The 26,903-nt window shown below is 45.6% G+C and overlaps 1 protein-coding gene across 1 annotated transcript in view; it reads right to left on the reverse strand.

The window, feature by feature from the left end:
* LOC126334687 (putative ammonium transporter 1) overlaps nucleotides 1–26,903 on the reverse strand; it is a 330,161-nt gene that overhangs the window by 78,064 nt on the left and 225,194 nt on the right. Inside the window, exon 5 of the mRNA XM_049997174.1 lies at nucleotides 716–993. Within this exon, the coding sequence (XP_049853131.1) occupies nucleotides 716–993 (278 nt within the window). The remainder of the gene's footprint in view (nucleotides 1–715; nucleotides 994–26,903) is intronic.

A 26,903-nucleotide genomic window follows, 5' to 3' on the forward strand; every position in this document is an offset into this window, starting at 1 on the left:
TGAAGCATACTTACTGTTAAGTATCGAAGTAAGCTACCTTAAAAATAGTAATGGATAACTCTCATTCATAATTTTTGTGCACTTTCTGTCAAATTTAGACCTTGGAACACTACATGTCTTCAAGCTCTCCATTCTAGTTATAGCGAAACTAGCTGTTTAGAATCTTGAAATCTCTTGTAAATATTTGGGCAAACGTTCGAGAACCAGTCAATAAAATTTTGTAAGTGTTTATGTTGCAGCTCTTTTTGAAGTTGATTATGATGCTTTGTTCATCAGCAAAGAACAAAATTTTTGTTTAATCAGTTTAAAATGGAAGGTCATTTGTGTGTAGAAAGAACAAGAGTGGTCCCAGAACGCAACCCTGTGGAACGCCAATATTGATTCGTCGGGACTCAGAAGAATATTCGTTGTGGGAGCTGCGCGAGCTATCTAACACGATCCTTTGCTGCGTATCAGTTGAATACGAGGTGAATCACTCCATTGCATCTCGAAACCATGAACTCCAAATTTCTCCAAAAGAATGTTGTGATTTTACAGCCAGATACCTTAGACAGATAACAGAAAAACTCTGTAGGTAGGAGATGTTAATGTCATTTGTGACAACAGGTTGACCGTGTTATCACTAGTGTAGTAGACGTGGTACCTGAGAAAACAGATGACACTGTGGCTGAATGAGAGGTGTACGTCTACACTACGGCTTGCCCACTCTGCTTACCGGCACGGAGTGTCCGGGAATGGGGCCCTTCGGGAGGGCAGCGACGGCGGAGTCGGCGGCCGGGGACCACTTGCCGGGGGCGGTGGAGGCGGCGGAGGCGGCGCGGAGGCAGCCCGGGAAGCGGCCGGCGCGGGGGCCCAGCACGGCGGCCGCCACCAGCGAGATGGCGCCCGCCAGCATGTGCACGGCGCCGCTGCCCGCGAAGTCGCGGTAGCCCAGCCGCTGCAGCCAGCCCTGCTCCGTCCACACCCAGTGCGACACCACCGGGTACAGGAAGCCTGCGGGCACCGGCTACGTTCTGCACACACGCCCTGGCACGGAATAACTCGGAAAGGAATGGCAGACGAGAGCAGTGTGGGGACTGACCAGTGTCCTGATAAAAGTTCCAGATATCCTTTTTCGGTTTCGCCCATATCTCCAAGTGCACAGGCTATAAAATTGCTGATTACAGGTGCCCACAGTGGTCTCAGTACGATCCTATATGTGGGATCACAGATTGATACCTACCTACTGTCATATTACAGTCGTCAACGAAATTGCAAGTTTCCATCTGACACCCATAGTGTTCGCGCAGGACCTGGCGGACCCAATGGTGCGTGCCTAGCCGGCCGGAGTGGCCGAGCGGTTGTAGGCGCTTCAGTCTGGAACTGCGAGACCGCTACTGTCGCAGGTTCGAATACTGTCTCGGGCATGGATGTGTGTGATGTCATTAGGTTAGATAGGTTTAAGTAGTTATATGTTCTAGGGGACTGATGACCTCAGATGTTAAGTCCCATAGGGCTCAGAGCCATTTGAACCATTCGTGCTGAATCACGCCTTCAGCGGCTGTGGACTACGAGTGCTCTCTGCCGTTGTGATATAGGATGGCTGGCAGCAGCCACTCAGCCCTCTTGCACTTGGAGCTTCATCGCTACAACATCATCATTCAAGCTTTGTACGGTGAGCCTCATCCTAGTTGCTACTGTATGAGCTGCACTCTCTGTAATGAGTCTTCTTTTGCTTGGAGAAATACAGGGCGACACTTATTGAACTTTATGGTATAAAATCGTCATAACCTCTGAACGGTTTTCATTAGCACTTTCAAACTGCATGGTTGGCCGTGTGCCATGATGGGTCTGGAACCGCGCCCCGCGGAGTTTGAATCTCCGCTAGACAGCATGGACGTCGAAGACCCCTGGAGGTCTCTGCACAATTGCGCCGTAAGCCGTGGCGGCGCTCGCCTCTTGGCCCACATTTTGTGTGAGGGCGCCACAGTGGAACACGTGGACCCAGCGGCCAATAGTGGCGCCCCGATCATGTTTTTACTCTCCGGCCTCTCGCTCAGCCGGCCAGTCTGATCTTGCGTACGTCTCTGGACGTATCGCCTCGCCTTAGACAGCGTATTTACTTTCTTGTTCTGTGTACGAGTGGACGTAGTTGTCTAGTTAGGTTTGCTTGTGACTCCGTTGTTTCGATCTTGTTGTTGTTGGTAAGGTCCTTCGTTGGTCGTGTTCGTCTCTCCCGTTTGTGTTTTGTTCGCGGGCCGCTCCGTGGGTCCCGCCACGCTTTCTGTCACTTCAACCCCGCGACCGTTCCGGTTGCAGCTACAACAGTGGGAATTAGTATGCGCATACGGTCTGGTTTGGCGACAAAGCCCACTTTCATTTGGATGGGTTCGCCAGTAACCAAAACTGCCGCATATGGGGGACTGAGAACCCGCATTTCGTGATCGAGAAGCCTTACACCATCAACGGGTGACTGTGCGGCGTGCAATTTCCAGTCACGGAATGTTCGGTGCGGTATTTCTTGATGATACAATATCGAACGGTACGTCAAGGTTTTGGAAGATGATTTCGTCCCCATTATCCAAAGTGACCCTGATTTCCACAAGATGTGGTTCATGCAAGACAGAGCTCGACCCCATCAAAGCAGGAGAGTGTTCAGTGACCTGGAGTAGCACTTTGGGGACCGCATTCTGGCTTTGGGCTACCCAGAGGCTACTGGCGTGGGCGTCGATTAGCCGCCTTATTCTTCGGATCTGAACTCATGCGAGTCCTTTTTGTGGGGCTGTATTAAAGACAAGCTGTACAGCGATAAGACCAAAACCATTGCTGAGCTGAAAACAGCCATTCTGGAGGTCAGCGACAGCAATGATGTTCGGACGCTTCAGCGGGTCATGCAGAATTGCGCTATTCGCCAGCTCCACATCATCGCCAATGATGGCAGGCATATCGAACATGTCATAACCTAAATCCGAATGTATGTAGCGACGTTTATATGTTGAATAAAGTGTGCCGCGCGGGATTAGCCGAGCGGTCTATGGCGCCTCGGTCATGGACTGTGCAGCTGGACCCGGAGGAGGTTCCAGTCCTCCCTCGGGCATGGCTGTGTGTGTTTGTCCTTAGGATAATTTAGGTTAAGTAGTGTGTAAGCTTAGGGACTGATGACCTTAGCAGTTAAGTCCCATAGGATTTCACACACATTTGAATTTTTTTTTAATAAAGTGTGTGCGCGCCTTAGTTTGTAACTGATTTACGTTTTTTCCCATATAGTTCAATAATTGTCAACCTGTACTAGCTGGGTAACTCTTCTGTTCACTGTGTTATCTTGTTCACTAACCGTTTGTGTTCTGTCCAGTTTTCCTACGACAGTTGCTGCACCACTATGTCGCCCAATTCTCCTTACCGTTGTACACGATGTCACAAACAGCACGACGTATTTGAGATCTAACTGTAAACAGTGGAGAAACAGTAAAGGAAACTGAGTAGAAATTTAGAAGGGGATTAAAGTGCATGCAGAAAAAACAAAAAAGAAATTGATGTTTGTCAGCGACATTGTAATTGTGTCTAAGACAACAGTGGACTTGCAAGGGCAGTTGAACAGAAAGGATAATGTTTTGAAAAAAAAAATTGATATCCTCTTCCACTCTTACAAGGTCACCCTTGAGTGCGAGGTCGCAAAAGCCCAATGATGTTTACGGTATTTAACGCTGCATATATTCTCTATCATGCAACCACAATATTGGCTGCCGATGGCAATAGTGGGCGGGGCAATAAGTATGCAGTAATGAGCACAGAATGAGGCTACGGAGTGTACTTGATCTGTTTCGCCAAGGAGTAACAACAGTGCTACAGTGCTAGTGGTGTTGGTACAAAGCAGAGCAATGGCAACGATAAACAAACACACGTTGCATTTTATATATTCCGAAGTCGAAATTTCGTCAAAAAGGCACCCAAGGAATTTCGCAGAGTGTGAAAGAAGTGGCAGATGAAATATTAACGTTTCCAGCAAGATGAGTTAGTGGAATACGTTGTGTCGTATACGCTCGACGGAGCAGATAATGCACGTGACGAGTACAATGGTGACGATATGTGCTAAACAAGTGAAAGTGATGCAGAAACAGGTGCCGAGCCACAGAGCGAGGTGGCACAGTGTTTAGCAAACCGGACTCGCACTCGGGAGGACGACGGTTCAAACCCGCGCTCGGCCACCCAGATTTAGGTTTTCCGTGGTTTCCCTAAAGCGCCCCAGGCAAATGCCGGGACGGCTCCTTTGAAAAGGCACGGCCGATTTCCTTCCCCACCCTTGACACAGTCTGAGCTTGTGCTCCGTCTCTATTGACCTTGATGTCGACGGGGTGCTAAACCCAATCTTCCTTCCTCCCTTCCGGATAGGGAGGCACGACTACCACTCCAGTGGAACGTAGTGAAGGACTATCATTGTCCAAGGAGCTGGTACTATACATAATTACGTATACGGGAAATCGTCCTATGGATAGTAAAAAAATAAATAAAATAAAAAACACCACTTATGAACAGATTTCGAGTAAGTCCGCTTCAATATGACCGTGCAGTGCACAAAAAAAACTACGGATATTCAACGTAGGAAAAGACGAAATTGTTATAAAAACTGGTGTTCGCGAGTTTCAAGGATGCGGATACAATTTACAGGATGTGCATGACAGTGACCCAGTACGTTATGCACATCAAATTTCGCGCAACATAGGATGCAGTAATTTTAAGGGAAGCAGCAGGTCGTTGTAGAACTTCAGACAATGCTACAGAACTGGAAGACGTAAGATAACGAAACTTCAAACAAAGCATCAAATTGACGGCGGACAGCAAACTGGGAAATCGGTCAGAAAATATGTGCCTGAGATAAACAAACTTACCCCATCGTTCAGAAAGGAATTTGTTTTCAACTCCGACCAGTCGGATTTTGAACGGGAAATGCTTGTGAAACGAACCCTGCAAATTAAAGGTACCAATAGAGTCGTACCAAGATCAACTAACGCATCAACATAACGCATTTGTATATAGTTATGCCGACAGTTAATCTAAGTAATGAAATTGGCTGCAAAGTTATTTATTGTGCTGTGAGAAGTTGGAGATGCTCTACCCCCTACGATTCTTTCTCGTGCGCGAGATCTTGTAAGGGCAGTAAGGGAATATTTATGTCAGAGCCAGCAAGAGTAGGAAAATTGGCGTAAGAGAACTACCACTGTGGCATGACCACTGTGTTTGGCCAACAGCTGGTCAAAATAACCTCCTTTTGCTTGATTCCTGGTCTGTGTATAAAAATTATACTGCTTTAGAGCATGCTATCTCTCCTGAAAAGTGTGTCACATTGCAATTCGTACCACATGCAACCACTGGACAAATTCAACCACTGGACGTTTATTTTTTCCGTACCTATCAAACATATTGTTGCACTATCTGCAGCTACGGCTTAAAGGATAGACAGTTTCACGTAAGCTCCACGACAGACGGTTGATGATTCGGTTGCACGCCATCACATTCTATCAATTCTCATCATACCGTTACACAAATATGATCCTAAATGCTTTCATCATGAATGGATACCTAGGTGAATGTTCTGCACGGTTTGTAACTGCCTTGGGTCTTCGATCTTCACGGTGCGAACCTTTGTGATCGCTGTGACGCGCCATTCTTCGTTCGTTGTTTATTGTGCAAGTTAATGGTTTATTTCGAACATTTCTTGAATGTCGACGATGTCAAAAATGTGTGAAATCTTATGGGACTTAACTGCTAAGGTCATCAGTCCCTAAGCTTACACACTTCTTAACATAAATTACCCTAAGGACAAACACATACACCCATGCCCGAGGGAGGACTCGAACCTCCGCCGGGACCAGCCGCACAATCCAGGACTGCAGCGCCCCAGACCGCTCGGCTAATCCCGCGCGGCACGACGATGTCCATTTTGTGAAATTCAATATATATTCCATAGAAGGTTGATCTTTGCACCTCGCATAGACTCATTTTCTGTCTCCCCGTGATGCACTTGGTGAGTTATTAGCAGGTACTATTTTCCTGACCTAATTGTTCAAATGGCTCTGAGCACTATGCGACTTACTTCTGAGGTCATCAGTCGCCTAGAACTTAGAACTAATTAAACCTAACTAACCTAAGGACATCACACACATCCATGCCCGAGGCAGGATTCGACCTTGCGAACCTAGCGGTCACTCGGCTCCAGACTGCAGTGCCTTGAACCGCACAGCCACAACGGCCGGCTCCTTATTGTTAACACAACACTTTCAAATGAGCCTTACTGAGGATTGAACTTGCGACCTCGCTCTCAAAGGGTCCCTTGTTACACAACCTGCTAACTTAGACTTAACTGTTTGAATCTCATTACCTTTTCTCACTTAAATCGTCCTTGAATATTAAACAAACCTTATTCGTGCAGACAAGTTGTAAAAATTGACGTCTATGGGAAAATTTTACCTCAAAAGCCGTCCTCTCACGGGACGTGAAAACGCGAGTGAACATAGAGATGGTGACGTTCAACAGCGTGAAATTCCACGCCCCACTACACTGTGGAGGGTGAAGCAAAGAATCTGGCATGTCAGATTTTTGCCTCGTGGAGAGGAGAGATGCGACATCGTTTTACAGAACATAGGAGCCGAGATATTGTATGGCGCTAAACATCGTATTTGATGGATTTTCTTTCTCATAGAGTACGTAGTATAAGTTGTTCCGAAGCATCAGAAAATTGAGGATTGTCGAAACCGCGTCGTTTTAGCTACAATGGGTTGTAATAAAATGACGGGAAAGTACATGTCGGTAGGTAAAAGCTTCCTGTAGTTGATGTTTTTTAGTGCTATAACTTGTATGCTACGGAAGTATCACGTTTCATTGTTACGGCGCAATAATGATCTATCAAAAGCGCGTCTTTCTGGACAATTTCCATATTAAATATCAAATAATGACGTAATGTAGGTGCAATCCCTAATAGTGTATGCCAGACAAGGAAAACTAGTTTCTCTGTTGAAGCTGTAGTGCAGAAGATAGTGTCGTGGGTTATAAGTTCCGAAAAAAGAAGGAGCATGTTCCAGACCACCTCCTTCCAACGTGTTTTTTTACTTTTCGTTTTCTTAAAGTTCTTGGGTCTTTCTTATTAATTTAATAGAAGTATTGTCTCAAAAATCGATGTTATTTATTATAAATCCTCCTGAGAGATAATGCATACATATTCAGTTAGACCTTGATAAGATTTCAACGTGGTGCAGAGGTTGGCAACTTGCTCTAAATGTTCAGAAATGTAAAAATTTGCACATCACAAAACGAAAAAACGTGGTATCCTATGGCTATAATATCAATGAGTCACTGTTATAATCGGCCAACTCATAGTAATACCTAGGTGTAACACTTTGTAGGGATTTGAAATGGAATAATCACGTAAGTGCAGTCGTAGGTAAAGCAGGTGATAGACTTTGGTTTAGTGTTAGGATACTGGGGAAGTGCAATCAGTCTACAAAAGAGATTGCTTAAAAATCACTCGCATGATCAGTTGTTGACTATTGCTCAAATGTGTCGGACCCGTACCAGATAACACTAATACAGGATATTGATCGTATACAGAGAAGGGCAGCACAAATGGTCACAGGTTTGTTTAATCCACGGGAGAGCGTCACGAAGGTACTGAAGAAACTGAACTGGAAGACTATTTAAGATAGGCGTAAACTATCCGAAGGAAGTCTATTAACAAAGTTTCAAGAACCGACTTTAAATGATGTCTCTGGGTATACGCTACAATCCCCTAGGTATTGCTCACATAGGGATCGTTAGGGCCGGCCGGAGTGGCCGAGCGGTTCTAGGCGCTACAGTTTGGAACCGCGCGACCGCTACGGTCGCAGGTTCGAATCCTGCCTTGGACATGGATGTGTGTGATGTCCTTAGGTTAGTTAGGTTTAAGTAGTTCTATGTTCTAGGGGACTGGTGACCTCAGCAGTTAAGTCCCATAGTGCTCAGAGCCATTTGAACCATTTTTAGGGATCGTTAGGATAAGATTAGAATACTAACTCCACGCACAGAGGCATTCAAACCATCATTCTTCCAGCACTCCATACGCGAGAATGGAACAGCAACAAAACAACTGGTACAATGGGACGTGCTCTCTGCCATGCATGGTGGATTGCAGAGTATATATGTACACGTAGATAAGTAATGTATTTGCTGCAAAGGAAAATGCCGGGATGGTTCCTCTGAAAGGGCACGCCCGACTTCCTTCCCCTTCCTTCCCTAATCCCATGAGACCGATGACCTCGCTGTTTGGTCTCTTCCCCCAAATAATCCAATCCTACTATGAAACATTCTGTAAAATATATACACCTATCTCGAGGCTTATGGACTGCTCATATTTTTATCTTGCCTATAAATACGCTTTTCAGTGATGGTGAGCAACTTCTAAAACAATCGAACAATCGCCTCTTCCGTACGGATGAAATAACGGAACTAATCTGGATCTTGAAATCTACACTCCTGGAAATTGAAATAAGAACACCGTGAATTCATTGTCCCAGGAACGGGAAACTTTATTGACACATTCCTGGGGTCAGATACATCACATGATCACACTGACAGAACCACAGGCACATAGACACAGGCAACAGAGCATGCACAATGTCGGCACTAGTACAGTGTATATCCACCTTTCGCAGCAATGCAGGCTGCTATTCTCCCATGGAGACGATCGTAGAGATGCTGGATGTAGTCCTGTGGAACGGCTTGCCATGCCATTTCCACCTGGCGCCTCAGTTGGACCAGCGTTCGTGCTGGACGTGCAGACCGCGTGAGACGACGCTTCATCCAGTCCCAAACATGCTCAATGGGGGACAGATCCGGAGATCTTCCTGGCCAGGGTTGGGTGGCATGGGATACATGGGGACGTGCATTGTCCTGTTGGAACAGCAAGTTCCCTTGCCGGTCTAGGAATGGTAGAACGATGGGTTCGATGACGGTTTGGATGTACCGTGCACTATTCAGTGTCCTCTCGACGATCACCAGAGGTGTACGGCCAGTGTAGGAGATCGCTCCCCACACCACGATGCCGGGTGTTGGCCCTGTGTGCCTCGGTCGTATGCAGTCCTGATTGTGGCGCTCACCTGCACGGCGCCAAACACGCATACGACCATCATTGGCACCAAGGCAGAACCGACTCTCATCGCTGAAGACGACACGTCTCCATTCGTCCCTCCATTCACGCTTGTCGCGACACTACTGGAGGCGGGCTGCACGATGTTGGGGCGTGAGCGGAAGACGGCCTAACGGTGTGCGGGACCGCAGCCCAGCTTCATGGAGACGGTTGCGAATGGTCCTCGCCGATACCCCAGGAGCAACAGTGTCCCTAATTTGCTGGGAAGTGGCGGTGCGGTCCCCTACGGCACTGCGTAGGATGCTACGGTCTTGGCGTGCATCCGTGCGTCGCTGCGGTCCGGTCCCAGGTCGACGGGCACGTGCACCTTCCGCCGACCATGGCGACAACATCGATGTACTGTGGAGACCTCACGCCCCACGTGTTGAGCAATTCGGCGGTACGTCCACCCGGCCTCCCGCATGCCCACTATACGCCTTCGCTCAAAGTCCGTCAACTGCACATACGGTTCACGTCCACGCTGTCGCGGCATGCTACCAGTGTTAAAGACTGCGCTGGAGCTCCGTATGCCACGGCAAACTGGCTGACACTGACGGCGGCGGTGCACAAATGCTGCGCAGCTAGAGCCATTCGACGGCCAACACTGCGGTTCCTGGTGTGTCCGCTGTGCCGTGCGTGTGATCATTGCTTGTACAGCCCTCTCGCAGTGTCCGGAGCAAGTATGGTGGGTCTGACACACCGGTGTCAATGTGTTCCTTTTTCCATTTCCAGGAATGTATATGATGAAGTACGTTTTTTCAGAGTGTTGGTAGTCAGTGCAACATCGAGAATTGGATGTTAGGGATGCACATACTGACATTAGACACTGCGCCTTAACTATATTCAATTTAAAACCGAAAATGGGAGGAAAATTCAACTGAGTTAACGAATAACTTCTACTAGTATGTACCTCAGATCGCTGTGCAGCATTATGTAGTGTTCCTCTGGCAGAAATATGTTGTTCAAGTCATCGCCGAGACCAGAGTATCCTATGTCATTCCCTCCGCTCTTGTTCGACAATCGCTAACAGAACTAATAAACGTATTTTACGCGCGTACATTTTCGTAAGAAAAGCGTGTGGTCTGCAGGGCAAATAAAACCGACATCTACCGCTGGAGAGCGCTGAGAACGCAAACCACGTTAACCGGCTCGTTCCGCGTAGCCAGTGTGAGGTCGGTTGTCCCGTCCGCGTCCACATTAACGTTAGCTGCCTCTTCCCTTGTGAGGACGACTTAAAGATAAAATTTAGATCGAATTATAAACGTAATTAGTTAATGGGTCCCTTTTCTCTCTAGTCTCACTTGAAAGTCTAATTTACTAACGCTGACAAAATCACAAAAAAATTAAAAAGTCTGACCAACTAAAATAATGGCGTAAGAGGGCGAGAGGATGTTAAAAATCTCACACGCTGCGAATTCGCTGTGGACTGTGTGGCTTTTCGAGGCCAATTTGAGGTTCTTTAGCAGCCTCACAGACCACAAACTGTTTATCTCGATTTTCCGTGACGCTGTGTTACATTGCAAACAGTTGTTTTTTGCACCATATGCAATTAGTATAGCTAAGGAAATAGATGCTTAGTGAGGACGTTTTCGGAATTCATGTGGATCAAGACAGTATGCTTAAACAGTTTCAGAAACATCTGAGTCCGCAGCTCGTGGTCGTGCGGTAGCGTTCTCGGTTCCCGCGCTCGGGTTCCCGGGTTCGATTCCCGGCGGGGTCAAGGATTTTCTCTGCCTCGTGATGACTGGGTGTTGTGTGATGTCCTTAGGTTAGTTAGGTTTAAGTAGTTTTAAGTTCGCGGACCGTGCCTACGGAGTATCGCTTCAGTTGTGCCACTGGGTTCGCGATTTCCTACAACGAAGGTCACAGTTCTTAGTAATAGACGGACAGTCATCGAGTAAAACAGAAGTAATATCCGGCGTTCCCCAAGGAAGAATTATAGGCCCTCTGTTGTTCCTGATCTATATTAACGACATAATCTAAGTAGCCGTATAAAATTGTTTGCAGATGATGCTGTCATTTACCGTCTTGTAAAGTCATCAGATGATCAAAACGACTTCCAACATGATTTAGATATCTGTATGGTGCGAAACATGAGTAATAAAAGAAAGCAGCTAAATTTCGATTACGCGATAAGTCACACAAATCTGAAGGCTGTAAATTCAACTAAATACTTAGGGATTACAATTACAAATAACCAAAATTGGAACGATCACATAGATAATATTGTGGGTAGAGCAAACCAAAGACTGCGATTCATTGGCAGAACACTTAGAAGGTGCAACAGGTCTACTAAAGAGAATGCTTACACCACGCTTGTCCAGTCTATCCTGGAGCATTGCTGTGCAGTGTGGGATCCGCATGAAGTGGGACTGATGGATGACATCGAAAAAGTACAAAGAACGGCAGCTCGTTTGGTATTATCGCGAAATAGGGGAGATAGTGTGTTGTGTACATAGTTCCACGTAGTCAGCGCGTACAAAACTTTCCCACTAGAGCGCGCCCCGCTAAGCACAACAGCGCAGTCGCAGCGCTCGGCCGTCTCGCACTACGAGATGGCGCTGTCTTAGAGACGGACAAAATTCTGCTTCCGCCGATCCACGTATTAATATGTAACGCAGCCAATGAGATTGCTGCTGACGTATAACCTTTTCTCTTCGCGGATCACACTCGCGCGGTGATACCTGAACGCGCGAGGTATTGTTACGAGTGTACAGACCTCCAATCACTCAGTTTGCATTAGTCTGTAACAGTCTATAGTCAAGTTTCAGTCTGCGCCTAATAAGATTACCATATTCCTCTACATAGCCATGAAGATAAATGAATAGACACTTTGTCAAGTATCAGAGATATGTGAGAATAAGATTAACGCACCAAGACCAAAGGAACTTCAGATTGTCAATTGTAAGCAGCATCCAGAATCAAGTTAAGTAAGGTTTATGATGGTTATTATTTTAATAAATGTGTGTGAAAATTAATCAAGTTCTGGTTGAAGTTGGTCACCGTCAATCTGCTACTCTAAGCGTGCAAGTGGCATTTCTATCGTCTGACCTAACGGCAGAAGATAAACACGCCACGATAAGACCACGAGACATATTGCTGACACTCGCCTACTTCGTTAGAGCGACAAGTCAAATAATCGGATGGTGTGTGTACCGAAGGTCTTACAGTACCCACCTCACATAGTGTCACAGACATGATACGTGAACTGGAGTGGCAATCATTGAAACAAAGGCATTTTTCGTTGTGACGGGATCTTCTCATGAAATTTCAATCACCAGTTTTCTCCTCCGATTGCGAGAACATTCTGTTGGCACCCACCTACATAGGGAGAAATGATCATCACGATTAAATAATAGAAATCAGGGCTCGTACAGAAAAATTTAAGAGCTCGTTTTTCCCGCGTGCCGTTCGAGAGTGGAAAGGTAGAGAGAGAGCTTGAAGGTGGTTTGTTGAACCCTCTGCCAGGCACTTTATTGTGAATAGCAGAGTAATCACGATATAGATGTAGAATTTGTTGAACAGGCCTCACATGCAGATGCGCATGCAGAGCCGGGCGTGCGGCACTGAACGGTAGTGTGCTCGTTACGGAAGGGGCGCTGTGGTCGCGCCCGCCGTTAGCGGTCTCATGACTTGGCGTGGACACAAGCTGCGCTGGGCACACCTACTGCTCATTGTTCTGAGGTGAGGGTGCAACCGCGTGGAGACGGAGACGTGAAAGAGCACAGGTACGCTCACAATGGCGTGGCTAGCTGCATCGACTGCAACTCGTCACTGCAGCGTTCTGATAATACGACGATTCCGTACGGTTTGCAGGACGGTTTTTTTTTTTAACTTAGTGACTTGTTTCCTTCACGAAGACGAAAAGTAATATACGAACAGCCAATATATTTGGAAAAAAAATAAAACTTATGTTTGAGAAAAGCGTCTTACCTATTACCACAAACAGCTTTTCTGTCCCGATGAGCGACTTAAAAATTAACAATTGTTACCTAACTTTTGGGTGAGGGATAATTAAATTCACTGTTAAAATGTATCAAATCACTAAAGATATTTTGTGCTGCGTTGCCCTGAGCAGCCACTTAGACAGGACATGCAACAGCACCATTACACTTTCACTACTAATCATTTATTGCTGAAGTAGATTGTTTGAAATGACGTTGTTTTGTAATTGATATGACCACATGAGTATGGAGTGCGAGCAACTGTGCTACGAGATTCAGGGAGTGCGTGGGTCCCATTACATTATCATAAATTCTATTTATGAAAACATGTGTTTAAATCGAAGTAGTTTCGACATTATTCATCGGACATACAGCAGTGTGACTGGCGCTGACATTTAAAATTAAATATGTCATGAATTTGCAAATTTTTTTTATTCCAGTCTTTGATCACAATATCAATTCCTTTGACGATGACCGGTTTCAGTCAGTAATCACCAAATTCAGATCTGTTCTAGACCGTGTCCTGATGTGCATTAGTGCCCATGTATCATCAGTGGCGGTTATACTGACGAATTAAATTTAAATGTATAACGGGCAATCAGAAAGTTTCTGAGGGCGTTGTTGCATACTCCGATGCGGGTATACAAGCACCGACGTGTAGGCGAAGGATTTATACCGGCAGACATCCATCGGATAATAAAGAACGTGTATGGCGCAGCATGTCAGTAAAAAACCATCGTTGTGGAATAGTGCGACAAGGGGTGCAGTGCTTCAAGACATCGCACGTCTCTGTACCGCAGACGTTACGCGGAAGTTACGCCAACTCAAGTGGCAGACACTCGAGCATAGTCCTGGTCTGTGCCCAAGCCACTGGCATGCCTTGGGTCCCTTAACAATAGCCCTGAACGGCCGAAGGTGATGTCCACCACGCAGCTACGGACTTCTTCACGCAGCAGGCCACGGAGTTTTCCTGGTGCGTCATGCTGGTACTGGACCGTACGGCCTTCGAACGGAAACTTTTTATTACCCGTTATATAGGCTGATTGTTGCTGAAGTTTAAAAACCTCAGGCAAGTAATTTAAAATAAAACACACGGGGCCACAAATGTCGGGAAATACCCCAAAAGTGGACGACAAATGTTGAACATATGACGTCACCAGATGACATAACAGGCCGCACATGCAGCAATTGGGCTTTTGGATCCTACCCTTCTATCAGTTTAATAAGTCACACCTGCAAAATACTAACGCGAATTCTTTACAGACGAATGGAAAAACTGGTAGATGCGGACCTCGGGGAGGATCAGTTTGGATTCTGTAGTAATGTTGGAACACGTGAGGCAATACTGACCTTACGACTTATCTTAGGAGAAAGATTAAGAAAAGGCAAAGCTACGTTTCTAGCATCTTTAGACTTAGAGAAAGCTTTTGACAATGTTGGCTGGAATACTCTCTTTCAAATTCTAAAGGTGGCAGGGGTAAAATACAGGGAGCGAAAGGCTATTTACAATTTGTACAGAAACCAGATGGCAGTTGTAAGAGTCGAGGGACATGAAAGGGAAGCAGTGGTTGGGAAGGGAGTGAGTCAGGGTTGTAGCCTCTCCCCGATGTTATTCAATCTGTATATTGAGCAACCCGTAAAGGAAACAAAAGAAAAATTCCGAGTAGGTATTAAAGTCCATGGAGAAGAAATAAAAACGTTGAGGTTCGCTGATGACATTGTAATTCTGTCAGAGACAGCAAAGGACTTGAAAGAGCAGTTGAACGGAATGGACAGTGTCTTGAAAGGAGGATATAAGATGAACATTAACAAAAGCAAAACGAGGATAATGGAATGTAGTCAAATTAAATCGGGTGATGCTGAGGGAATTAGATTAGGAAATGAGACACTTAAAGTAGTAAAGAAGTTTTGCTGTTTAGGAAGTAAAATAACCGATGATGGTCGAAGTAGAGAGGATATAAAATGTAGACTGGCAATGGCAAGGAAAGCGTTTCTGAAGAGGAGAAATTTGTTAACATCGAATATAGATTTATGTATCAGGAAGTCGTTTCTGAAAGTATTTGTTTGGAGTGTAGCCACATATGGAAGTGAAACATGGACGATAACTAGTTTGGACAAAAAGAGAATAGAAGCTTTCGAAATGTGGTGCTACAGAAGAATGCTGAAGATAAGGTGGATAGATCACGTAACTAATGAGGAGGTATTGAATAGGATTGGGGAGAAGAGGAGTTTGTGGCACAACTTGAATAGAAGAAGGGATCGGTTGGTAGGACATGTTTTGAGGCATCAAGGGACCACAAATTTAGCATTAGAGGGCAGCGTGGAGGGTAAAAATCGTAGAGGCAGACCAAGAGATGAATACACTAAGCAGATTCAGAAGGATGTAGGTTGCAGTAGGTACTGGGAGATGAAGCAGCTTGCACAGGATAGAGTAGCATGGAGAGCTGCATCAAACCAGTCTCAGGACTGAAGACAACAACAACAACAACAACAACAACAACAACCCTTGTCAGAAGGGGGCAGTGCTATACTTCCCTCCGCTAGGCTACTCGGTTTTCGACTATTTTAAACATGATCTGTTGTAGACATATAAGTTATAAAATTATTGTCAGCGCCTTAACCAAGGGAAAGTTCTTTGGTTGTCCTCGCTGTAACCAAGCAAAAGTTATTCTTATTTTCTTTTTCTTTCGTTTTGTTCCTCCGCCCCCCCTTTCTATGTCCCTTCCCTCCATTTGTCTTCCTCCTTTTTTTCCCTCTCTCCCCCCCTTTTTCACCCTCATCTGTCTGGGTCTTCCCCACCCCCCCCCCCCCCCCAACCCCCATCTGCCACCGTGTCGCCAGTATAGTGCTGTTTTAAGTGAGTATTCAGTGTTGTGCGTCGCCTGTCAGTGTTGCGAACACCCACCATACTGTCGCTCGTTGTGTTTTTATCTTGTGGGAACAGAAACCAGACTGTCGCCGTGTTTTTTTAATTGTGCCTGTCTATTTACTATGTGTTTTTATCAGGGTAACCGACCGTTTGTTTTTATATTTCCTTCGTATCTTTTTCTCCATGTTTCAGTTTTTAACGGCCACCGTTTCATCGCCTGCTTTTATTGTTCTCATATCTCCTGATTCCGGTTTTTTAAACTTTTTTGTAGGCTGCCCTCCCTCTGGATGGGAATCGAAATCCAATATACAACATAAAAAAAAATGTTCCTCCATTTTTTGATTACCGACATTATTTAGTCATAACATTGGTAGCGATGCAAATCGGAAGCATATACTTACTAACTTGTGACGCAATGTTGTAGGTTTTTGGTGTACTGTACTTTGTAATTAACCAGTGGAGAGCCCGAGACCGGTAAATAAAATAATCAGTATTACCGAAATGTAAACACATAATTGTCTAACGCAATGCAGAAAAAAAATACTGGCTGCCAGACGCAAGACTCGAACCTTGAGCACCACGCGCTACAGTCGTGCACGTAGCGTCGGGGCAACACCCAATACTTGACTTGGGTTGCGATGATCAGGTGCGACAGACCGACAGACTGCACCGCTGCACGTGCAGCGACTTGCATCATCTGGTGACGTCACAGTTTCAACGTTTGACATCCACTTTTGGGGTATTTCCTGAAATCTGCGGCCCAAGTGTCTTTTTAACGTTAATAAGAATCACGTTGTATGTTCAATTCTTTAAGGTCCTGCGATCAGACCGGTAGTGAACCATTAAAATTGTAGATCTTTTACATGATGATATGTGCTAAAAGTGTGTTTCAGCTCTGCTGGTATCTCTTATACCGATACTCTAGTTGTGACGATGGCTGCCCATAGGTCTGCTTAAGCTCTGCTTAGCTGGACGAACTGAAGGATGAGATTTGGAACAGAAAAGCGCATTTTGGAATCCCTCATGTTGCTGAAAGTATAGGACGTTATTATTTTTTTAGTCTTTTGCGTTCCTTCTCCAGAGACAACAGTTACACGAACTACAGAAGCCGGCCGGCGTGGCCGAGCGGTTCTAGGCGCTTCAGTCTGGAACCGCGTGACCGCTACGGTCCCAGGTTCGAATCCTGCCTCGGACATGGATGTGTGTGGTGTCCTTAGGTTACTTAGGTTTAAGTAGTGCTAAGTTCTAGGGGACTGATGACCATAGATGTTGCCCCATAGTGCTCAGAGCCATTTGAACCATTTGAACTATAGAAGATCACGTTAGTGCGCTATTTTTAATTTTCCTCCGTTGCCGTTTTCCTCATCAGTAGAGAGGAGCACACGTAACTTGGCAGGGTTATAAATAAGGGCAGACGTTCGTTTAAAATAACAAACATCTGGGTTTGATGACGAACTCGGATTGCGGAACGATGGGGAAAGGGAATCCATCGTGCCCTCCTCAATGGAAACATCCCGGTATTCGCCTCACGCTATTTAGGAAAATCACAGCAAACCTAAATCAGGATTTTGGGGCGGGGATTTGAAACACCGTCATTCCGAATCCTGTCAACCTTCTCAGAGTGGACAACCCGACAGTGACTTTTTGATAGTGATAATGACTTAAGTGATGAATGTGACTACGATTTGCCGCGCGGGATTAGCCGAGCGGTCTGGGCGCTGCAGTCATGGACTGTGCGGCTGGTCCCGGCGGAGGTTCGAGTCCTCCCTCGGGCATGGGTGTGTATGTTTGTCCTTAGGGTAATTTAGGTTAAGTAGTGTGTAAGATTAGGAACTCATAACCTTATCAGTTAAGTCCCATAAGACTTCACACTCATTTGAACTTTTTTGACTACGATTTGATTGGAAAATGTGAAATATCGAATAAAACATTTAAATACGGAAATTTCGACTTTTCGTTTGTTAACAGTGATCTCAAAATACCTTGTGTCCTAAGTTTTGCTCTGATCCGCTAAATTTATAATTTTTGATCCGCCGAAATGGAACCGCCGCTTTGAATTTTGTTATTCCGACACCGAATTCGCAATCAGCGACCCTAAAAATTTTAAAAGGACCACAGTTTTGTTGAATTTTGTATCCATTCTTCTGTTATGTCTACGTTTTGATGCGAGTTGGTCCACTGTGCGTTGGTACTATCCAAGGGCGCCGATACGATAGTTTGTAGGTGGGGTGGGGGTGGTATACCTCGGGGTATGAAGTATTTTTAATATTTTGGAAGACGGCTGGCGACTTGTAAATATCCATAAAAAAGTTCAAATTCTGGCCCTGTTAAAAACCTACGTAGCACCGACTTTCATATTATTTCCTTGAAAGAAAAACACCTGGCACCTGGCTACAGTGTATTTTTTCGTTTCCCTGAGAGCTAGAGGGGGGGGGGGGGGGGTGCTTGGAGCTTGCCTTCGGGCATCCGCACTTCGTACTATCTGGAAATTATTCCACGAATGTACGTGCCGACTCGCAGGGCTGACAGGAAGCTGTAGCTTGTGTTTCTGAAGTCGCTATCTTGTTTGCTTCCAGTGAAAGCAAACGTAAGAAAGACAACCGAAGTAGAAGACAATAGGACTTAACGCAACAGTTGTATGGTTGCAAACACTACGCTTTATTTTACGTAACTGTTTCCTTACCGTATGCAAAGTTCATTGTCTAACTTACACGGATGAGCCAGCCACTATGCCCGCCTACTGAACAGCGTGTTAGTCCGCTTTTTGAAGACAATACAGCGCGGGTTCGACAAGTGCTTGGTAGGTTCGCCGAGGTATGTGGCATCAGACGTCCATGCACACGTCTTTGAACTCGGAGTTCGCGCTCGATAGCGTCCCTCATATGTGATGAGGCAATTTTTGTGGACAAGACGTAAACGTGAGTTCACTGTTGTCCACCACAAGCCACTGCTGAGCGATTCTGGCCCTGTGGCAAAGACAGTTACGCCAATGTCAGGAAATACATGAAGCGTGGAAGTAAGCATGCGGTCCTCTCTAATGTTCGCATTGTCGATTACTACAACGGGTACTACGGAAGCCCAATTGAATGCTGCCCCTATAGGTCTGCATCCATGCCGCGATGTATGTTACGAGCAGTTGTTCGTCTGTATTGCAGCATATCCACACACGACCATCGATCTGGTGTAACAACACAAACGTGATTCATGCGACCAGGTAAATGTCTCCACTGGTCCGTAAGTCAGTGCCCACTACAATCTTACAGGATGACAGTTATTGAACTACGGTACATGAAAAAAACGTAAATTGGTTACAAACTACGGCATGCACACACTTTATTCCACATGTAAACGTGTCTACTGATACTGGAACTTAGGTTACGGCATGTTCGATATGCCCGCCATCATTGGCGATAATGTGACGCAGGCAAATACCGAAATTCTACATGACTCGCTGAAGTGTCGGAACATCGATGATGTCGATGACCTCCTCACTGGCTGTTTCCAGCTCAGCAGTGGTTTTGGGGCTATTGCTGTACGCCTTGTCTTCAACATAGACCCTCAAAAAGGAGTCGCATGTGTTAATATGCGGACAATATGGCAAACAGTCGAGGCCCATGCCAGTGGCCTCTGGGTACCCGCGAGCCAGAATGCGGTCCCCGAAGTGCTCCTCCAGAACATAAAACACTCTCCTGCTTCGGTGGGGTCGAGCTCCGTCCTGCATGAACCACATCCTGTCGAAATCAGCGCCATTTTGGATAACTGGGATGAAATCATCTTCCAAAACCTTCACGTACCGTTCGGTAGTCACCGTACCATCAAGGAATATCGCACCGATTGTTCCGTGACTGGACACCGCGTATCACACAGTCACCCGTTGAGGGTGAAGAGACTTCTCGATCGCGAAATGCGGATTCTCAGTCCCTCAAATGCACCAATTATGCTAACTGACGAACCCACCCAAATGAAAGTGGCCTTCGTCGCTAAACCAAACAATGCCCATCATGCCCCGTAGCCAGCCGTGTAATTTTAACGACCTAACGCCAACCGTTCAGAAGTTATGACGAGTTTATTTCATATAGTTCAGTAATTGTCACCTTGTAAAGGATGATGTCACTGGGTCAACATGGACGCTGCTGCGGAAACCCACGTTCATCAGTGTGTGCCGATCGGTTTGCTCCTGAACACATGTGCCTGCACCAGAATCGTACTCTGACGCCAGATCTGTCACAGATCGGCGCCTACCCTGCTTTTCGGAGTAGGAAAGTCTCCGATCTTCGCGTTCAGTCATGCGGCGCCGACGTGAAACATTTTGTCGTCCACCTGTTGTTTCACCGTTCTTAGACCACTTGCCATACATGCTCACGACAGTAGCACACGCAGACAACAAGCCATATTCACCGTTTTTGAGATTATCGATCCCAGGCGCTGGTCCATAACAACCTGCCCTTTGTCAAGGTCGCCTAATTGATTTCCCCATTTGCGAACCATATCGTCTCTGCTGCGCTTAAACGAAATAGATGAATGGCAACAGGCCGATTCCATATTTCTAGATTTCCGGAAGGCACTTGGCACGGTGTTCCACTGCAGGCTGTTAACGAAGGTACGATCATATGGAATAAGTTCACAGATAAGTGAGCGGCTCAAAGACTTCTTAACTAATAGAAACCAGTATGTTGGCCTCGATGGCGAGTGTTCATTAGAAACAAGGGTATCGTCAGGGGGGGGGGGGGGGGGGCTGGGAAGTGTGGTAGGACCGCTGTTGCTATCTACGTATATGCATAAGTCATTTAGTGGCCAGGGTGGGGAGCAATCTGCGGTTGTTTGCTGATGGTGCTGTGCTGTACGGCAAGGTGACAAAGTTGAATGACTATAGCAAGATACAAGACGACTTAGGAAAAATTTATAGTTCGTGTGGTGAATGACAGCTAGCTATAAATGTGGAACAATTTAACGCGGATGGATAGGAAGAACAAAGATACAATGTCCAGGTACTGTATTACTAGCGTCCCGCTTGACACAGTCAAGTCGTTTAAATATCTGGGCGTAACGTTTCAGGAGATATGAAATTGAACTAGCAAGTGAGAACTGTGGTAGGTAAGGAGAATGGTCGACTTCTGTTTATTGGGAGAATTTTAGGAAATTGTGGTTCACATGTGAAGATGACTAGTGCGGCCTATTTTTGAGTACTACTCGAGTTCTCGGTATTCGTACCAGAGCGGTTTGAATGCAACTGAAAGGTGGGCTCCCTAGATTTGTTACCGGTAGGTTCGAATAACACGGAAGTGTTACAGAGATGCCTCGGGAACTCAAATGGCAATCCCTGGAGCGAAGGCAACGTTCTTTTCGAGAAACAGTATTGAGAAAATCTAGAGAAACGGCATCTGAAGCTGACTGCCGAACGATTCTATTGCCGCCAACATACATTGAGCGTAAGGCCCGCGAGGGTATGATACGAGAAATCAGGGCTCTTACGGAGGCATACAGAAAGTCGTTTTTCCCTCGCTGTGTTTGCGAGTGGAGGGAATGACAAGTAGAGAGTGGTACATGCACCGTACGGTGGCAGGCACGGTGGTAGTAGTAGTGGTACATGGTACGCTCCGGCACGCGCCGTAATGTGGCTTGCGGAGTATCTACGCAGAAATAGGTGTAGAAATTTCGGAGGCTGTTCCGGAATATTTTCTGGGTATTTTGGTATAAGGGACCCATAGATTCCGGTGGCTCTTTACATAGTAACTAAATTTCGTTTGGTTTCTTACTTCATGTATAGGTATTACATTGAACATATCTGTACATCAGTGAATGCACTGAGTGTTCTTTGGAAACAAACTCTTTCCATCCACTGACGGAACTTGCTGTCGATAAGAAGAATGTCTACCTTTGGTCCTCAGTCTTGCATTGTCCTGCTCGGTGCTGCCTCCGGTTTGTTTCTCCGGCGGTGTCAGCTGCAAGCTGCATTGTTAACAGCGATATACATGTGTATAGATGATCTTACTGCTGAAGAATTCGCCGATATGCATACAATGGAAAAGTGCCACGATTACGCTACGCTCAGCTGTTCCCGTAGCGACAGCAACCAGATCACAGTAGTTTTACATATTTACCTGGGCGCCCACGAATAACCGGACCTTTTCGTTTTACTACGTTTTGGTGTTTGCGTATTAAAATCTTCTTAATTGTTGTGAAAATATTTTCACAGAAACAAAGACAAATCTTGTAACATAGTCGAATAAATCATAATTACAATATTACTCTGTAACGAGCCATCGTAGACTACGGGCACCCTGCACCAAAACACTCTGAAAATGTCCCCGAACAACCTACGAAAGTTTGTCGATAGGGTTCTGGATCACTCTGTATACTTTCCTTCGACGTCACGTGCCCGCATCTGGTGTAGGTGGCATTCCCTGTTGCGGTGGGCGGTGGCCATGTTCACACCCATGTCGGTCACTACAAAGGCACTGAAATTAAATACCGCAGAAAATACCAAGAACTATATGACACTTGGCTTGTGGTTGTGAAATATATGATACTGTGAGATATATTATATTATACTGAGAATAGTAATGTTATTTAAAAATATTGAAATTGGAATGTAGACTGGTACTATATCAGCATATTTACATCTACATCAACAATTTTACTCCGGAAAGGAAGGTAGCATTTTACGTCCAGTCGATGGCAAAGACATTCATGACGGAAGTTACCCTCGAACTGCGAAAAGATGGAGAAGAATATCGACTGTGTCCGTTTCACTGCAATGACGATTTAAGGAAACAACAGAAAACCCAAATCTCGATGGGTCTATTGTCCCATCAGTGCACCTCTGTCCCATTTTTTAAATGTTTCTTTAAGTCCTTCGTGGAGTGGGGAAGAACGCTTGTCAACAAGTTTCTGTGAAAGGTCATACACTCCTGGAAATTGAAATAAGAACACCGTGAATTCATTGTCCCAGGAACGGGAAACTTTATTGACACATTCCTGGGGTCAGATACATCACATGATCACACTGACAGAACCACAGGCACATAGACACAGGCAACAGAGCATGCACAATGTCGGCACTAGTACATTGTATATCCACCTTTCGCAGCAATGCAGGCTGCTATTCTCCCATGGAGACAATCATAGAGATGCTGGATGTAATCCTGTGGAACGGCTTGCCATGCCATTTCCACCTGGCGCCTCAGTTGGACCAGCGTTCGTGCTGGACTTGCAGACAGCATGAGACGACGCTTCATCCAGTCCCAAACATGCTCAATGGGGGACAGATCCGGAGATCTTGCTGGCCAGGGTAGTTGACTTACACCTTCTAGAGCACGTTGGGTGGCACGGGATACAAGCGGACGTGCATTGTCCTGTTGGAACAGCAAGTTCCCTTGCCGGTCTAGGAATGGTAGAACGATGGGTTCGATGACGATTTGAATGTACCGTGCACTATTCAGTGTCCCCTCGACGATCACCAGAGGTGTACGGCCAGTGTAGGAGATCGCTCCCCACACCATGATGCCGGGTGTTGGCCCTGTGTGCCTTGGTCGTATGCAGTCCTGATTGTGGCGCTCACCTGCACGGCGCCAAACACGCATAAGACCATCATTGGCACTAAGGCAGAAGCGACTCTCATCGCTGAAGACGACACGTCTCCATTCGTCCCTCCATTCACGCCTGTCGCGACACCACTGGAGGCGGGCTGCACGATGTTGGGGCGTGAGCGGAAGACGGCCTAACGGTGTGCGGGACCGTAGCCCAGCTTCATGGAGACGGTTGCGAATGGTCCTAGCCGATACCCCAGGAGCAACAGTGTCCCTAATTTGCTGGAAAGTGGCGGTGCGGTCCCCTACGGCACTGCGTAGGATCCTACGGTCTTGGCGTGCATCCGTGCGTCGCTGCGGTCCGGTCCCAGGTCGAAGGGCACGTGCACCTTCCGCCGACCACTGGCGACAACATCGATGTACTGTGGAGACCTCACGCCCCACGTGTTGAGTAATTCGGCGGTACGTCCACCCAGCCTCCCGCATGCCCACTATACGCCCTCGCTCAAAGTCCGTCAACTGCACATACGGTTCACGTCCACGCTGTCGCGGCATGCTACCAGTGTTAAAGACTGCGATGGAGCTCCGTATGCCACGGCAAACTGGCTGACACTGACGGCGGCGGTGCACAAATGCTGCGCAGCTAGCGCCATTCGACGGCCAACACGGCGGTTCCTGGTGTGTCCGCTGTGCCGTGCGTGTGATCATTGCTTGTACAGCCCTCTCGCAGTGTCCGGAGCAAGTATGGTGGGTCTGACACACGGGTGTCAATGTGTTCTTTTTTCCATTTCCAGGAGTGTATTTTTCTAACTTTAACGTTATGGTTATTTCGTGAGATGTTCATGGGATGAAGTAATTCGTTGCTGGACTCACCTTATTAAGTGCACTCTCGGAATTTCAACAGAAACTCTCCTCGCGACAGGTGACATCTCTTTTGTAGCGCTTGTCACTCGCCTTGGTTGGTCATCTCCCATCTCACGATGGCTAAAATGAACTTTCTTTATTTTCAATTCCCCCACAAAGGGGTGGGTTGGCAGTGGATTAAACTGCTCCTCAGCCAAGAATTGCATAACAACGGAAAAGATGGTTTAAAATACAGAAAAACAGATGGGTATAAATGACTGACACGTTCCACATCATTACGAAGTGTCGTATTCATGATTTATGGAACAAGTACTGATCTAATCTAATCTGACTTTTTAAAAACCACCTTGTTGAACAATATTTACGATATTTACATAAAATCGAATGATAATAATTGAAGATTTTTTAAAAGACACCTTGTTGGACAATACTCACGACTTTTGTAAATATTGTAGATGATTTTATAGCATAGTTAAGATATAGTCACTGATGATAATTTGAATCATGCTATGGTGCAATTGTGATGGTGGTGATGCATGAACAGCATCACGGACATGGTGGAGGACGAATAATGAGTATGACATTGGGGTCCTGTGGAACCGCAGGTGCCGATTTAAAGTCAGCTAGGTGGAGGAAGGGGGATGGACAAAAATGGAAGGATGCTGTGAGGTGGAACGTTGTGACTACTGTTGCAAAGAGTGACGGATTTCGGCGTTTGGGAGTGGGAGTTCGTTGATATTCCGGCGGGAGAGGATTGATCTACATCTGCATCTACGTGGATCCTCTGCAAATCACACTTAAATGACTGGAAGAGGATTCATACCTTCACAATAATTCTCTATTATTCCAGTCTCGAACAGAGCCCGGAATTAACGAACACCCATATCTCTCCGTGCGAGCTCTGATTTCCCTTATTTTATTGTGGTGATCGCTCCTCCCTATGTAGGTCGGCGTCGACAAAATATTTTCGCATTCGTAGAAGAAAGTTGGTGACTGAAATTCGTGAGAAGGTCCTACTGCAACGAGAAACTCTTTTGTTTTAATGATGTCTACCCCCAAACCTGTATCATATCCGTGACATTCTCTCCCCTATTTCTCGATAATACAAAACGTGCTGCCGTTCTTTTAACTTTCTCGATGAACTCCGATAATCCTGTCTGGTAAGAAACCTATATCGAGCAGCAATACTCCAAAAGAAGATTGACAAGCATATTGTAGGCAGTTTCTTTAGTAGATCTGTTGCATCTTCTGTTCTACCAATAATGCAGTCTTTGGTTCACCTTCCCCCACAACATTTTATATTGTTCTTTCCAAATTAAGTCGTCCGTAACTGTAGCTTCTGGGTGTTTATATGAATTTACTGCCTTTAAATTTGATTTATTTACCGTGTAACCGAGGTTTAATGGATTTTTTTTAGCATTCATGTGGATGACCTTATACTTTTCATTATTTAGGATCGATTGACAATTTTCGCACAATACAAATATCTTTTCTAAATCGTTTTGCACTTTGTTTTGAACTTCTAATGATTTTACTAAATGCCTAACGACAGCATCGCATGTAAACAATCTAACACGACTGCTCAGATTGTCTCTTAAATCGTTAATATAGATCAGGAACAGCAGAGGATCTGTTACACTACCTTGGGGAACGCCAGACATCAGTTCCGTTTCACTCGATGACTTTCCGTCAATTACTACGAACTGTGACCCCTCTGACACGAAATCAAGAATCCAGTAGCATAACTGAGACGATATTGCATCAGCAGGCAATTTGAGTACAAGCTACTTGTGAGGAAAGTGTTAAAAGCCTTCTAGAAATTTAGAGTTATGGAATCAATTTGAAATCCCTGGTCGAAACCATTCAACAATTCGTGTGAGTAAGGAGCTAGCTGTGTTTCACAAAAGTATGTTTTCTAAATCCGTGTTGAGTGTGAGTCCATAAACGGTTATCTTCAAGGTAAGTCATAACTTTCGTATACAATATATGTTATAAAATCTTATTGCATATCGATGTTAATGATATAGGCCTGTAATTTAGCGGATTACTCCGACTGATTTTCTTGAATATTGGTGTGACCTGTGAAACTTTCCAGTTTTTGTGTCAGATCTTTCGTCGAGTGAATGGTTGTATATGATTGTTAACTGTGGAGCTATCGCATCAGCATGCTCTGAAAGGACCCTAACTAGTATACAGTCTGGACCGGAAGACGGACCTAACAGGACGTTCTTGTGTGAAGCTCATCTTGCTGTACCAGCTGATAATGTAAGTTGTACTTAAAACCCGAAAAATATAATGGCTATTTTGTCAAAAGAATTAAGCGATTTAAGTTGCTTCACTACTTCGAGGATATCTACTTCTAATTGTAAGCTAATTTTGGTAGCTCTTCTTGATTCTAATTCTGGAATATTTACTTCGTCTTCTTTGGCGAAGGAATTTCGGAAGGCTGTGTTTAGTAACTCTGTTTTCGCAGTACTGTCTTAGATAGTATTTCTATTGGCATTGCGCAGAGAAGGCAGTGACTGTATCTCGCCGGTAGCATACTTCACATACGACCAGAATCT

Source organism: Schistocerca gregaria, chromosome 1 (genome assembly GCF_023897955.1).
Source record: "Schistocerca gregaria isolate iqSchGreg1 chromosome 1, iqSchGreg1.2, whole genome shotgun sequence".
Taxonomy (NCBI): Eukaryota; Metazoa; Arthropoda; class Insecta; order Orthoptera; family Acrididae; genus Schistocerca; species Schistocerca gregaria.